General features: G+C 44.6%; 1 protein-coding gene across 3 annotated transcripts in view; it reads right to left on the bottom strand.

Moving 5' to 3' along the window:
- Positions 1–15,359, bottom strand: part of HDAC11 (histone deacetylase 11) — a 46,193-nt gene that overhangs the window by 13,351 nt on the left and 17,483 nt on the right. For 2 of the 3 annotated variants that reach the window (XM_077452190.1, XM_077452189.1), the window contains exons 7-8: positions 14,357–14,433; positions 6,768–6,830 (exon numbers count right to left, since the gene is read on the bottom strand). In XM_077452190.1, the coding sequence (XP_077308316.1) occupies positions 6,768–6,830; positions 14,357–14,433 (140 nt within the window). The remainder of the gene's footprint in view (positions 1–6,767; positions 6,831–14,356; positions 14,434–15,359) is intronic. The other variant, XM_077452191.1, reaches the window with a different exon arrangement.

The following is a 15,359-nucleotide window of genomic DNA, read 5'->3' as shown; positions in this document are numbered from 1 at the left end:
ATTCCTTCCTCATTTCTCTTTCCCAGTGTAACATGCAGGGCAGTTTGGAGTTCAGATACAGAGTGTTTGTTAGTCTATAGAAAAGTGAAATCCCCTTTCTGCAGTTAGAGCTTTTGTTTAGAAGGAAGTCCCACAGTGCTTGCGGAATTTCTACCGGATTAGAGGTATTGGACACATTATGGTGCCTAATTTGGTATAGCCTATAACGGTCAGCTAAGTCTCTTTGTTCGTCAAGGGGCGCAAGAAAGTGATTGCCTGATTGTTTCCAACGATGTGTTGAGAAATTGGGTATGAGGTATTGGTAGGTTGCTAATGGAATTTGTAGTCTGCTCATCGGTACGTCAGTGATTTTACTTTGCGTCAGGCCCGACCATGCCTTAATCGTGGCTTGTATAGTGGGGTAGTTGGGGATAGTTGGTTTGTGGTGAATGCTAGCCGCCATAGCTAGAGCTGGGAGGTCGTGCCCAGGGGTGACAGTACGTTCTATGTTCGACCATTTATTGTCGGATTGACAGGAGAACCAGTATTTCATTTGGTCCAATATAGCTGTATGATAGTAAGCCTGTGCGTTAGGGAGACCCATTCCACCAAGGTACTTTGGCTTATAGAGTTTCGCTAAGGCTAGTCTAGGTTTTTTACCTGCCCATATGAATTTGTTTAGATGTTTGGCTAGTTGAGCAAAGAACTTGCAGGGTATAGGGATTGGTAACGTCCTGAAATGGTATAGTACCGTATATACTCGAGTATAGGCCGACCCGAATATAAGCCGAGGCCCCCAATTTACCCCCAAAAAAACTGGCAAACTTATTGACTCGTGTATAAGCCGAGGGTGAGACATGCCTGTCCATCCCTGTGTGTGTGTCCGTCCATCCCTGTGTGTCCGTCCATCCCTGTGTGTCCGTCCATCCCTGTGTGTCCGTCCATCCATCCCTGTGTGTGTGTGTGTCCATCCATCCATCCATCCCTGTGTGTGTGTGTCTCCATCCATCCATCCATCCATCCCTGTGTGTGTGTGTCTCCATCCATCCATCCATCCATCCCTGTGTGTGTGTGTCTCCATCCATCCATCCATCCATCCCTGTGTGTGTGTGTGTCTCCATCCGTGTGTGTGTGTCTCCATCCGTGTGTGTGTGTGTGTGTGTGTGTGTGTGTGTGTGTGTGTGTGTGTGTGTGTGTGTGTGTGTGTGTCCAGCCTACCTGTGTCCCGAGCCTTTGTCCCGAGCCTCCGTCCCGTGTCGTGCCTTGCCTTCGTCCCGTCCCGTCCCGTCCCGTCCCGTCCCGTCCCGTGCCGTGCCTTGCCTTGCCTCCGTCCCGTGCCCTCTTCGTCGGCGGCCATTGTAAAATTCAAAAGCCGCGCCTCCTCCTTCGCCTGTGATAGGCGGAACACTGAATTTCCCAGCAGCCTGTGTTCCGCCTATCACGGACGTCGTATCATCCTCGTCCGTAGTACGAGGATGAGCGGATGCCCGTGATAGGCGGAACACAGGCTGCTGGGAAATTCAGTGTTCCGCCTATCACAGGCGAAGGCGGAGCCGGAGGCGCGGCTTTTGAATCATAGAATGGCCGCTGTCTGTCTGCTCGACACGCTGATCGAGCGGGCAGACAGCGATGACTCGAGTATAAGCCGAGGGGGGCACTTTCAGCCTCAAAAAAGAGGCTGAAAATCTCGGCTTATACTCGAGTATATACGGTAGTTTAGGCAATACTTGCATTTGATAAGCCGCTATTCTTCCCACCCAGGAGAGATGTAATTTGGCTATGTGGTTTATTTCTTCAGCTAGTTTATCCAACAGGGGAGGGTAGTTGTGAAGGTATGTGTCAGAAGCGGAGGGGGAAAGCTGTACCCCTAAGTATGTGATCGAGGGAGGATTCCAGTTACACTGGAAGATATTTTTTAGTGTGTTTAGGGTACCCGATGATAAGTGCAACCCCAGCGCATAGCATTTATTAGTATTAACCTTATAGAAGGATACCCTCCCAAAGCTACTAATCAGCTTTTGAATTTCAGCAAGGGATGTGACAGGGTCAGTAACAGTGAGAATGACGTCATCAGAAAATAGCCCTATTTTATGGGTTTCTGCACCTATCTGAATACCTTTCACAGCTGTCGCGCTCCTGATACTTTCTGCTAGTGGTTCTATGACAAGCGAGAAGATTATGGGAGACAGTGGGCACCCTTGTCTTGTGCCATTAGTTAGATTAAAGGGGTCAGAGAGAAGGCCCGAGTTATAGACTCTTGCTGATGGATGAGGGTACAAGGACATGATAGCTGTGTGAATTTGGCCCGATAGCCCGAATTATTGAAGGGTCTTAGATATGTATGGCCAGTGTACCCTATCAAAGGCCTTTTCTGCGTCTAAGGCTAAAAATACGCTAGGGAGTTTGCTAACTTCAGAGTATCGTAGGAGATTGATCATGCGTCTTGTTCCATCGGGTGCTTGCCTACCTTTAACAAAGCCCACTTGATCTAAACCTAGTAGGGTAGGGGTAACATTCATCAGTCTATTTGCTAGTACTTTAGCATATATTTTTAAATCGGAGTTCAAGAGTGAGATTGGCCTAAAGTTCTGGGGGAGGGAGTTGTCTTTGCCTGGTTTCGGGATCGTGACTATGATAGCTTGTTGCATTTCTTTGGGAAAGGAGCCTGTGGATATAGCAGAATTGAAGACAGTCGCAAGTTTGGGGGTCAGGATAGTCGTAAGTGCTTTATAGTATTCGGCCGAGAAGCCATCCGCCCCTGGGGATTTATGCATGGGCAACGTCTTGATTACTGCGGTCACTTCCTCACAGGTGATGGGGGAGTTTAAAGCATTCAGTGTATGGGTATCTTTTTTAGGCAACTTCAGAGTGCCAAGGAAACGATCAATTTCTGTGTCAGAGGGTTGGTGAGTGTCAGGATCCTGGTCAAGGTTATACAGGGAGTGGTAGTAATCTTTAAAGGTGTTCGCTATGTCTTTAGGATTATGAAAAGTCTGATGTGAATGATGGTGCTTGATGAAAGGTAGGTTAGCTTTAGCCTGTCTTTTTTTAAGTGGAGAAGCGAGCAGCTTACTAGCCTTATTGCTTTGTGAATAGTAGGATAGTTTCAGTCTTTTAAAGTACAAGTCGTGGTCAGTTTTAATCTCTTGCCGTAGATCTTCACGACATTGAGTGAGCTGTTGGAGTAGGGTGGGAGAAGTGAGAGTCAGGTTTTTATGTAGACTCTCCAATTCAGCAATTTTATTTTGGAGCTGTGTTATGCGGCGGGTTTTGTTTTTGCGTTCCCTCGAAGCTATCTGTATGAGGACACCTTGGACAAAGGCCTTGTGAGCGCACCATACCATTGCAGGGGAGGACTCCCCATTATCATTTAATTGGAAAAACTCCTTGACCTTCGCTTCTATTTCGTCCCTAATGGTGGGGCGAGACAGGAGGAAAGTATTGTTGCGCCAAAGTGGCCTGCTAGCAGTCTTATTAAAGTCCACAACTTCTAGTGTTACAGGTGCATGATCTGACCAAATGATGCTGTGGATATCCGATCTAATCACATTTTGTAGTACATGCATGTCTGTGAGAAAATAATCAATCCTCGAGTAACTGTTATGCATTGCAGAGTAATACGTGTAGTCCCTCTCCGTAGCCCTGGTGCAGTGCCAAGGATCAAAAAGCCTTTCTTCATGGCAAAAGCTGTCTAGACAGGGACGCTGCCTGAGGGCCACAGAGGAGGAATCAAGATCAGCATTCAGTACCATATTAAAATCACCACATAAGATTAGGCTACCCTTTTGCATAGATTTCGCCTTATGCACAACTTTGCGGACAAAGCGTGCAGGTCTGACATTTGGGGCATACAGATTTACTAACGTATATATAGATTGATTAATTTCAGCAATCAGTATAATATACCGACCCCGAGGGTCAATGTAATCTTGCAACAAAGAAAAGGTGACAGTGTCCTTCACAGCTATTAATACACCATTCTTTTTCTTCAGATCATTAGCAGTAAATACATGGGGGAATTTGCCATGTGTGCATCTAGGTGGATTAGCACTGGGGAAGTGAGTTTCTTGTATGCAAAGAATATCGCAGTGCATGTCGATAGCAGACTTCCAGAGTGTTCTACGCTTGTAGGGGCTGTTAAGGCCTCTCACATTGTGAGACATAATTTTAATGTTCATTCCAAAGCAGTAGGGCTGTTCGTTGCCATCCAAGTGTAAATGGTAGGAGTAGAACCAAAGATTTGGTCGTAACGCTCAGGAGGGTAGTGCGTGTCAATGACACCGATAGACGTGGTTGGGAAGTCAGAAACAGGGAGACAGACCTCAAATGGTCAACAATTAACTTGGGGAGAATAGTCATAGGAAGGTCCAGTGAACTGTGTGCAGGATTCATCCTGCGATAACAGAATGGGGGAAAGAAACGTACAACAGTAGCCGTTCAGCGGGTGCTTAAGTGAACCAATGCCCGATTAGACAACTACATCAGCTAAGGCACTTGGGCAATAGCCAGTATGAGGGGGTAAGAGAATGGTGCAAGCCGGAGACTCAATAGCAAATCACAATGGTGCCAAACTTGTACTTATCTGTTTCTTCTGTTGAGTCGATGATAGCTCCTTCTGTCATGAAGGGGGTCCGGATCCGCCGCTTCTCCATTGGTAGGGAGGAGGCGCCATTTTCTGAGAAGATCCATACCTTTCTCTATGGAAGCAATCACATGTGTTTCATTATGCATTTCCAAAACAAGTTTAGCTGGGAAACCCCATTTGTACAAAATTTTATGGTTACGCAAAATCTTGGTGATGGGGACTAGGCTGTGCCTAGCCGCGAGTGTAGCTTGCGATAGATCTGCGTAGAGAGCAATCCCTGTGAAGGGGTCCGGGAGAGACGGGTGTTGTCTAGCAAATCGCATTAGTTGATCCTTTACATGGAAGAAGTGGATTCGTGCGATTACATCTCTGGGGACTTGCTCAGATAGAAAGGAGGGCTTGGGTAGCCTGTGCGCTCGATCAATAATAAGATCAGCCGGCCCTAACTCTGGTAGGGTGGTAATCATAAGATTTTGGAGGTAGGCAGTAAGATCAGATGGTTTCACAGTCTCAGGGACTCCTCTGAATTTCACGTTGTTTCTGCGTGCCCTATCCTCAATGTCCGCCATTTTGAGGCGCATAGTTTTAATTTCATTCTCAACATCAAAGTGAGCATCAACCAGTTCATTGTGAGCTAATGTGAATTCCTCCATTTTGTTTTCCACATAAGTTACTCTTTCTTTAACTGCTGATAGTTCTGTCTTAGTGGAGCGTACAAACGTAGCCATGTCATGTTGTAGGGCCCCCCTCAGTATCTGCAACATTTCTTTCATAGTGGTGTCCAGGATGGGCTGCCCTGATGTGGGGAAGGCATCTAACTGCTGTGTAGCCAGAGATGATTCCTCCATATCTTCCCCTTCAGCTTCTGTGTCTGCCTGGGTGTCCCCCTTCTCCCCTAGCCTTCTTTTTTGCTTGACTGGACTTGTGGATGGGGAGGGGGGTAGCGGGGAGTGCGAGGGATGAGACTCACCCAGGTCCGGTCGGTCTGCGTGGGCAGCATGTCCCGGGGAGGCCGCTGCACTGTGTGCCTCGCGGGCGCCATCTTGGGCCTCTCTGCTCGTCGCCGGCGGGAAGAAGTCGGTCAGCCTACGTGGCCCCTCTCTCTCCTTTCGTTTGCTCATGGTTACCAGTGTGTGCCTGAGGTATTCCCCTGCCAGAGGATACCAAATGTGGGCATACAGGTTCGCTGTGAGCCGCTGTGTAAAGTCCGCTGTTACGGAGCTCTCTCCTCACACCACCATGCGCTCCGGCTGCCGGCTCCGCCCCTTTGTGTACACACTTTTGTTGCCAGCGGTTTAGACATTAATGGCTGTGTGTTGGGTTATTTTGAGGGGACAGCACATTTACAACGTCATACAAGCTGTAGACTCACTACTTTACATTGCAGCAAAGTTTTATTTCTTCAGTGTTGTCACATGAAAATATATAATAAAATATTTGCAAAAATGTGAGGAGTGTACTCCCTTTTGTATACACACACACACACGTGTTGCCAACCTACCAGATTGAAATTTACTGATATGACACCCAAAACTTACTGGCACTGTCAAGTTTTTACTGGCATATCTAAAAGTTACAAAATATAATTTTTAAGTGCAAATTTAAGTATTTAGGCTACAGTATTTAGGCTACAAACAAGTACAATATGCAATTAGCAAAGTGATTTAAGGTAGATATTAAGGCAAAAACATATTTCTTATTTTCTTTTCGATATTGCAAATAAGTAGCTCAGGGACAGGAATCGAGAGGGCAAGAAATTGGCACACACACATGAAATGGACTCTGACAGAGACACTGACAGCAGTGTGCAGTAGCACAGATGATGATGGCACCTCACCAACATGACACATCCCCTCCTGGCATGGAAAGTCACAGTGACCCTCTCTCCATGCCAGGTGGTCCCTTCAGTCCACTCCAGGCTTGCCTTCCTCCTGCTCATGAGGCTCCGGCTGCTTTGTTCCCTGGCATCATGACTTCACGTGACACACTGCCGGCGAAGGCCGAACACACTGTAGCAAGCGCTCTGATGGTTTTGGCTAAGTGTCACAGCCATATTTTTTACTGGCAACCTTTTTCTTTCACTGGCATTTACTGGCAGGAGAAAAATTCCCATTTTTTTACTGGCTGCCAGTAAAAATACTGGCGGTTGGCAACACTGACACACACACACTAAAATTCTATAAGGTTAGGAATAGTTCAGTACCTGATGAGCATCCAAATCTATAATTGTTGCCTTGGATATTCCTTCAACACGTTCAAATAAGAACTAAAAAAAGAAGAAAAAAATGTAATATGCTTAAGATTTTATAACACATATTAACAATAGCATGATATTAATCTCTCCACAAAAATAAATACATATATAAACAGGCAGTATTCACGCTAGTGCAGTAACTGGCTTATTTTTGCACTGGAATAGCCAGTCACTGCAAGGGCATATAGAGTACGATTGTTTCTATGTGCCCCATTTCCAGTGCAATGCAGCCTGGAGGCACAGGTCAGTGAGCTGCTATAAAATGCAGACATGCTCCATTTTATTGCAGCACACAGGAAGGAACCACATGTCACCACACAGCAGCGCAGCACACTGTGCTGCTGTGCTTTGACATGAATAAAGTGTTACTTTTTGCACTTGAGAAAGCAAAAAGGGAACTTTGTGATGAAACCCACATCACACTGCCGCCTCACCACTAGCTCACTGCAGCTGAAATGGACATCTGCCAGAACACTAAACTGCTCTGGTTTAGGGTGTGGGCAGTGTGAACAGGACCTTACTACCTCCACTTCTTTCACCTTTTCTTATCCCTGATTCCACTTTTCATTTCTATTTATAATTTAAATTTTATCACCCATAGCCTTCATAAAGCCTTTGCAAATTCTGTCATGTCAACATCGGCTGCATTTAAAGCGGAAGTAAATCCATCCGTAAAACAAGTTTCATAAGACTTCCATTGGTTGGGCTCTCTCAACCAATGGCTGGTTTCATACCTTACCACATGTGCAGCATCATGGCAGTTGTAGATTAAACAGAGGCAAAGATGGCAGCTTCCTTGGCTAAAAAAGATAAGGGGGGGGTTTACTTACAATTTTAATGGGCACATTCATTGGGCTCTACTGACCATTTTTTCTTGGATGCAAAGCATAGTGGCTGCAGCATATGTGTATACCCCCATACAGCCTCCTTTGCAGCTGGGGGGGGGGGGGGGGGGGGGGTGGTAAACTCTGGATCCAATTGTCTTTATCACTCCTACCCATCCACGTGTAAATTCGATCTCAGGGCTCATTCACACCATCAGATGGGGGGCAGCTGCTCAGGGCTGTACATTGCAAAGATTAAGCAGCATGTCACCATGAACGGGGCTGTGCCACAACTGCCCTACAACCATATGCAATGCATGCGTTTGCAGTGCGGTGGGTGAGCATTTTCAGGGTTAAAACAGGCAGTGAGGAGGTAAGATATTACCTGCTTACCACCTGTCAAATACCAGAAATGATAGCCACACATGGTATTGAGCCCTTTCATCCCCCTTCTTCCCTCAGAGCACCCTTACAGGCTTTTAGATCCATGCACTTCCTTCAGAGCCCAGCTCCCCAAACACACTGACATGCAAATCAACCCTACTTCAACTGATAGTGGCACTGCAGCATTTTTTCCTTTCATTGCACCACGAATGCAAGGCCATTTTTTACTTTTAGTGACACCACCGACAGGGACATTTTTGTCTCTACTGTTAGCCCCATATTTGTGCATCAATTTTAAACTCCACATTACATACACTGGCCCCAATCTCTCCTCCACGGAGGATATTGGGGTGGGGGGTGCAGTTTGCAAACTTTGCCCCCCGGATGCTGGGTGACCTTGTCCCGCCACTGCCTGACAGGTGTTCTAATCCCTCTCTAGTCTATCCAAAACTAAAATAAAAGTTTTACCCTACGTTATACTTTACTGTAGAGAATGAATCAAGGTAAAAAAAAAAAAACCTTGTGCCTTAGCATGGGAAAGACATATATAAAGAGAGGTGATGGTGCTGCACACCCCAAATAGTACAATATGGGAAGATTCCCCCAGGGTGGGGTTTCAGGCAGAAAGGTAAATAATTAAATATATATATATTATTATTTTTTTATTAAAGTATAAATAACATAATACCATGGCAGTTAAAGAGATTATACATAGCATTACATATCAGAATGTCAGTTGTATAAAATCCTGATGCGTTTTGACCCGTATAATTAGGGTTTTATTCAGAGTATTAGTTTGCTGCAAAAGACATTACATGTACACACGTCACATTTTAATAGGTGATTCATAAATCAAATATAATAAATACAAATGTAACATATTTACCTGGTGGAAGGTCAGAGCATTCTCAGCAAAAACTATATGGATATTATATTTTATTTATATTTTATACTAAGCTGGGGTAAGACTTTAAGATTGAAGATGGTCATAGCATCTAAGTAGTGTTGCATATTAAGGTGTAAAAGGTGTAAGATAGATGAGGAAGAACAAGAGAACTGATGAGTGAAAAGATGAATAGAGGGAAACAGGAAGTAAGGGGATGAGTGATAAAAAGGAAAAAAAACGCAAGGGGGAGTGAGGAAAATGGGAAGAAAAGAAAAGTGGAAGAGAGGGAAAAAGAAAGAAAAACCAAATAGATGAATAAGAAATGAGAAGTGAGCATGACATAGGCAGGTGAGTGTGCACTAGGAAAATATATACATGTGTAAAATGTGATAGAGAATGATGAAACAAGTAGAAGGGTGAGGGAAAACAAGAAGGTAAAACTCATCAAGAACAGGAGGGAAGGGGGGAGCGGAGAAAAGGAGTAAGGTGTGATAAATGGAAAGGTGAAGGAGTGAAGGGGGTGGACTAGTGGACAGTGGACAGTTGGAAAAGACAGAGAGAAGTGAGTGAAAAGTGGGGGGTGAAGGATAGCAGAAAGGGTAAAAGGACAGGTGAGGCTAGCAATGAGGTGCAGTGTGAAAAGAGGGAAGAAAGGATGAAAGAAAACAGTGGGAAGGGAAAAGGAATGAGAAATGGGAGGAATTAGAGAAGGAAGGTAATAGAAAGGTGTGAGAGTGATAAATTGTGAAAGAATGAAAGAGTATTTAAATGAATCAAAAAATGGTATTGAAACCAAAAAATTAGTGAGTATAAAAAGTGCAAACTAAGTGCAAAACATATATAAATGATTATATTTTTACCTAACTGATAAGATGGTAAAAACATTATGCAAGCATTATCCAAGCCATGGATAATGCCAGAAAGGAGTTTCACATAGAAAATCTATGACTCTGTATATACAGTAAACAGAAAGGAGCCAATAGATTTGTTATAGAGGATAAACACAATGGGTAGATTTTATTAAATGCCACATAACTTGGCACAGGATGGTAGGAGTCATGCACGAGCAAGTAGTTAAATTTTAACTTACTTAAGAAATGCTGAGAGAGGGTCTGACCATCCTGGTGGAATGAAAGGGATCAAAATAAAGTCACTTCTGCCGTAAACACGCAACGTCACGCTCACTTGCGGGGCCCCGCACATGCACGAGCAGCAAAAAGACGTCTGAAAGTGATCTCGGATGCCGCCGGCAGAGTGATAGCACCCAAAAATGGGTGAACAGGTTTGGCCGCCTAGTGGTGCAAAATGGGAGCACAAGAATCTATGCTCCCTCGCCTGCTGGTAAGATGTACACGAAGGGCCTCTCCATACGGGAACCATGGTGACCAGCAGGGGAGCAGGAAATTCTAGGAGACAGAAAGGGAAATTGTTCATAAAGAGCATAACAATCGGATACACTTGCTCATAGAATAATGTAAACAATGGAAAAATATCAAAAGTAGTATTGTTGTTTGTATTATTACGCCATAACGCTGTGTGTTTACGGCAGAAGTGACATCATTTGGGGGCTTCCGCCTCTGGCCCACCAACAGATGAGGTGCAGTGTGAAAAGGGGGAAGGGTGGTTGAAAGTATGGCGGCTCCAGCCCTCCTCGGCCGGCCAGGTAAGTGGGAGGAGGTACAGGACCTGCGGCACATCTCAGACCCATTTTTCTAATTAAGTGAACCATATAAAGCCATGGGATGATTGTGGATCCTGAGGTGATCCCTTTCATTCCACCAGGATGGTCAGACCCTCTCTCAACACTTCTTAAGCAAGTTGAAATGGAACTACTTGCTCGTGCATGACTGTGCCATGTTGTCATTTAATACAATCTACCCATTGTGTTTATCGTCTATAACAGATCTATTGGCTCTTTTCTCTGTTTATATACAGTCATAGATTTTCTATGTGAAACTCCTTTCTGCCATTATCCATGGCTTGGATAATGTTTACCATCTTATCAGTAAGGTAAAAATATAATCATTTATATATGTTTGGCACTTAGTTTGCACTTTTTATACTCACTGATTTTTTGGTTTCAATCCCATTCTCTGATTCATTTAAATACTGTTTCATTCCTTCACAATTCATCACTTTCGCACCTTTCTATTACCTTCCTTCTCTGATTCCTCCCATTTCCCATCCCTTTTCCCTTCCCACTGTTTTCTTTCAACCTTCCTTCCCCCTTTTCACACTGCAGCTCATTGCTAGTGTAACGATCATAACCCTCGGTGGGGCGGCCTTGACTTTTGGGCTTACCGGTTACCTCCACTTGGCTTGTTCTTCCATGTCTAGGGGTTCCCAGGGTTAGTACCCAACGACTTTGGACGCTGACACCATAAAAGTCCTTTAGAAAGGTTTTTATTTGCAGGGGTAACATCCAACAAACAGTCTTGTATGGGAACAGAGGGCAAGGGTGATGAAACTCAGGCACCTTGAACTGCTAATCTTTAGAAAGTCTCCAATGCAACCCAGAGAGTAGCCACTCGCAGCTGTGTAATAAATTGAATAAATTTGCAACCAAAAGTGAACAGGAACCTTTCCTCCGTACCTGGAATGTTCTCTGCCTCCTTAGCAGTACTGGAAAAGCGTGGATTCGTTAGTGTCCTTGACAACCCAGCAACCATGCACTTCTTGGGATGCCAGCTTGTTGGCCCTCCTCCAAAGAGTCCTCCCCCGGTCATTTACACGAGCTGCGGTGCTCCTCCAAGCTGAGAGCACATTGGGACGCCTTGAATCCTCCCTCAGTTACTGCGCCTCGGACCAGCCGGATCCAAGACTCGGGAACAGATGGATCCTTGCCCCAGACCATGCGGGTCTAATGGGGCTAGTCAAACTGACCATGTTGCGGAGCAGCACACGCTCCCGTGACCGGGACCCCTCGCGGGGCTACCCCGATTCAGAAACAGGCAGCTCTGGCCTAACGAACGACCCCAAACATGTGACTTCAGCCTCTTAAGTACCCTTCCCTGGACTCCTCAGCGGGGCCAGACGCACCCACTGATTGGCTCCGCGGAGCGCTGATACTCAAAGCGTCCAACCAGGCCTGTTCTGATCCTGTCATGTGAACCTAACTGTACACCTGACCAGGCAGAACCCTAACACAGCCGAGCCAAACTGAGGCCAAAGTTAAACCTGCACAATCAACCCTCAGAACCCCTTTACTGTTCTTAGGAAAAAACTAAATTTGTACATAGCGGACACCTTGTCAAAAATGTCACCGCTACACTAGCCTCACCTGTCCTTTTACCCTTTCTGCTATTCCAGACCCCTTCACTGCCACTTTTCACTCACTTCTCCCTGTATTTTCCAACTGTCCACTAGTCTCACCCCCTTCACTCTTTCACCTTCCCATTCATCACACCCTTCTCCTTTTCTCTGCTCCCCCCCCCCCTCCTGTTTTTGACGAGTTTCACCTCCTTGTTTTCACTCACCCTTCTACTCGTTTCATCATCCCCTATCTCCCCTTAAAAAGTCAGATGGAAGCTTTTCATCATATAGTCCGATCGCGTGTATGCCTCATCTGACTTATATCTTTTCCTAGTCACACGCTCTGCACACTCACCTGTATATGTCACGCTCATGCTGCGTACACACGACTGGACTTTCCGGCAGACTAGGTCCGACGGTCTTCCCGACTGACTTTTCAGCGGAGTTTCCGATGGACTTCCGAACGAATGGACTTGGCCACACACAAACGGACTAATGGACTAAGTTCAAAAGTCCATTCATTTTGAACGTAATGGCGTAAGACGGGACTAAAAAAGGAAGTTCAGTAGCCAATAGCTTCCCTTGCGTTGTATTTCATCCGTCGGACCAGCATACAGACGAACGGTTTTGACAATGACAATCTGGGTATCTGCTACAGGTGCTGCCCACGCAATCTGACATGCCCTGGGGGGCACTTGAACGTGTGACCTCTTGTAAGCCATGCTCTTTGGAGTGCCATCTTCCTTCGGGCTACCGTCTGGCCGGGGAGCATGCAGGATCATTTTTGACAGCTTTTAAGGGATTTTTGGTTAGGAGGGTCTTTCTGAATACACCTCCCACTGGGTAAATATGTTACATTTGTATTTCTTATATCTGATTTATGAATCACCTATTAAAATGTGACATGTGTACATGTAATTTCTTTTGCAGCAAACTAATACTCTGAAGAAGACCCTAATTATATGGGTCAAAACGCGTCCGGCTTTTATACAACTGACATTCTGATATGTAATGCTATGCATAATTCTCTGTTTGCATTTTATATATTTGGAATGTTTTTTAACTGCCATGGTATTGTGTTATGTATACTTTAATAAAAATATACATATATATATATATATATATATATATATATATATATATATATACATACATACATACATACATACACACACACACACACACACACATATATACCTACTTGAATTATTTACCTTTCTGCCTGAAAACCCCACAGAGGGAGTCTTCCCATATTAAACCTTGTACCTTTACAACCACTTTAAAAATTGCAGGATACCCAATTTCCAAACCAAACTACTGCCAAAGATTTTTGTTTTGGATTTCAAAAGAGGGGGAAATACAGAACTTCTGTAGAATTTTATTGCTCCCATTGAGATTTCCCCTCATTTCCTATATTGGTGACACTAAGGCAAGAAATGGGAAGGTTTGACCAGGCAGGGAGACAGATGTTCCAATCCATTCCCGTTCCATTCAATAACTATAACTGTACTTTTTGTAGCTTTATGTGTCCCTATTTAAGATATGTCCCATCACTTTCTGTCCTTCTGACACACTGTCAACTGCCCAATGAGTATTCAGATAGCAGCCTGTCTACTCTGTCCAAAACTACAAAAAAAACTGAAAAAAAAAAAAAGTTTGGAGTTTGAATTCAAGGTGACAAAAATGTTACCATTAAGGCTAGGTTCACATTGCTGCGATGCGGGAACGCCGCGAATCCGCGGCGTTTTCCCGCATCGCATACCTCCCGCCGGCAGTTCACACTGCCCTATGCGGACGGCTGGGGGTGTCAATGTTATGTTAATGACACCCCCAGATCCGTCGGCATATCGCAGTGCGATCTGCCGACTCGCACAGGAATCGGATCGCATGGTGTGAACCCCCATGCGATCCGATTCCGTTGCGGACCCAAAAAAAGGTCCCGTGCGAGTTTGCTGCGGGACCGCTGCGAGTTCAGCCATACTATCTGTATGGCTGAACTCGCAGCGCTACGGAGATCGGATGTGATTTGCTGTGCGAATCACATCCGGTTCTCCCCCCGCAGCGGTGTGAACCCAGCCTAACACAGAAATAGTTTGCTTTAATAATACACCAACTTTTGGACCAAACTTCTTTCAGCCTTCTTACTCCTGTAGCCATTTCAGAAAAGGGAATTTTATTATTTCTAATTGTACCTTGATAGCTAATGTTATATCAGCATATGCACAAAATCCTCCACCTTTGTCGCCAGAACAATGATGGAAGCCACCACCTTATAATAAAATAAAAAAAACAGGATTAGGATGACATGAAGCATTATTCATAGAGAGGGTAGAATTTCCTACTCGGAGCAATTTTCAGCTCTATGAACTTTAACAATTAATTGATTATAAAGCATCTGCACATAAAATAACTAGTATAAATATATATATTTATGTAAACCCTCACATCTAACCAGTGAAGTGAACAGCCTAAGATGATACACAGGAATGAAACAAATCTCCCTACATAAGTTTTAAATGTATATCTGCTGTCTTCAGCTGTATATATCTCCTTTAGAAAGTGCAGATCATGTTACAGATTTTGTCTTCCTTTTCTCTTCTTGGTTAGCACTGCAATGAAGCCTGGGCATACAGCCAGGACAACTGATTGGAGGAAAGGCACACACACATTCTCCTCACAGGCAAAAGGAAGGAAGGTCTGCTCTTAAATGGCAAGGGGACTGCTAATCTATTTATAGCAACCTCCCCAACACACACTTCTATCTCCAGTCTTGAAGAATGTGTGAGAACTTATCAGGCTAACAGGGCTAAAGAGCAAGAGACAGCTACAGGACTTAGGACTTTGAAGAGTGATAAGAAAACACTGCAGCTATAGGTGCCCAGCTCAAATGTCATGAATTGGGTTTACATCCACTTTAATGAAGCTTCCGATCAAACTAAAACCAACACTAAACAGACCATTCACCCCATTATTGCACAGTAACGTACAGCAAGATGTGTGTGTTACTGCAGTGCTTGGTGCATTGTGTTGCATGCTATTCGTTTGACATGCCATCCCAACACCAACACCAAGTACCTGCAGTACAACGTATCACAAAGTAAAAAAAAAAAAAAAAAAGACCCGCAGCAATTTCTTCTTTAGTGGGGCCAATTTAAAATAAATGAACTGCAGTATTGCAGCATAGCAATAAGCATA

This window comes from Lithobates pipiens, unplaced genomic scaffold, assembly GCF_037356315.1.
Source record: "Lithobates pipiens isolate NorthernLeopardFrog02 unplaced genomic scaffold, aLitPip1_a1.2 Scaffold_23, whole genome shotgun sequence".
Classification (NCBI taxonomy): Eukaryota; Metazoa; Chordata; class Amphibia; order Anura; family Ranidae; genus Lithobates; species Lithobates pipiens.
The sequence above is the reverse complement of the archived record's forward strand: the minus strand, read 5'-3'. Positions and strand labels throughout refer to the sequence as shown.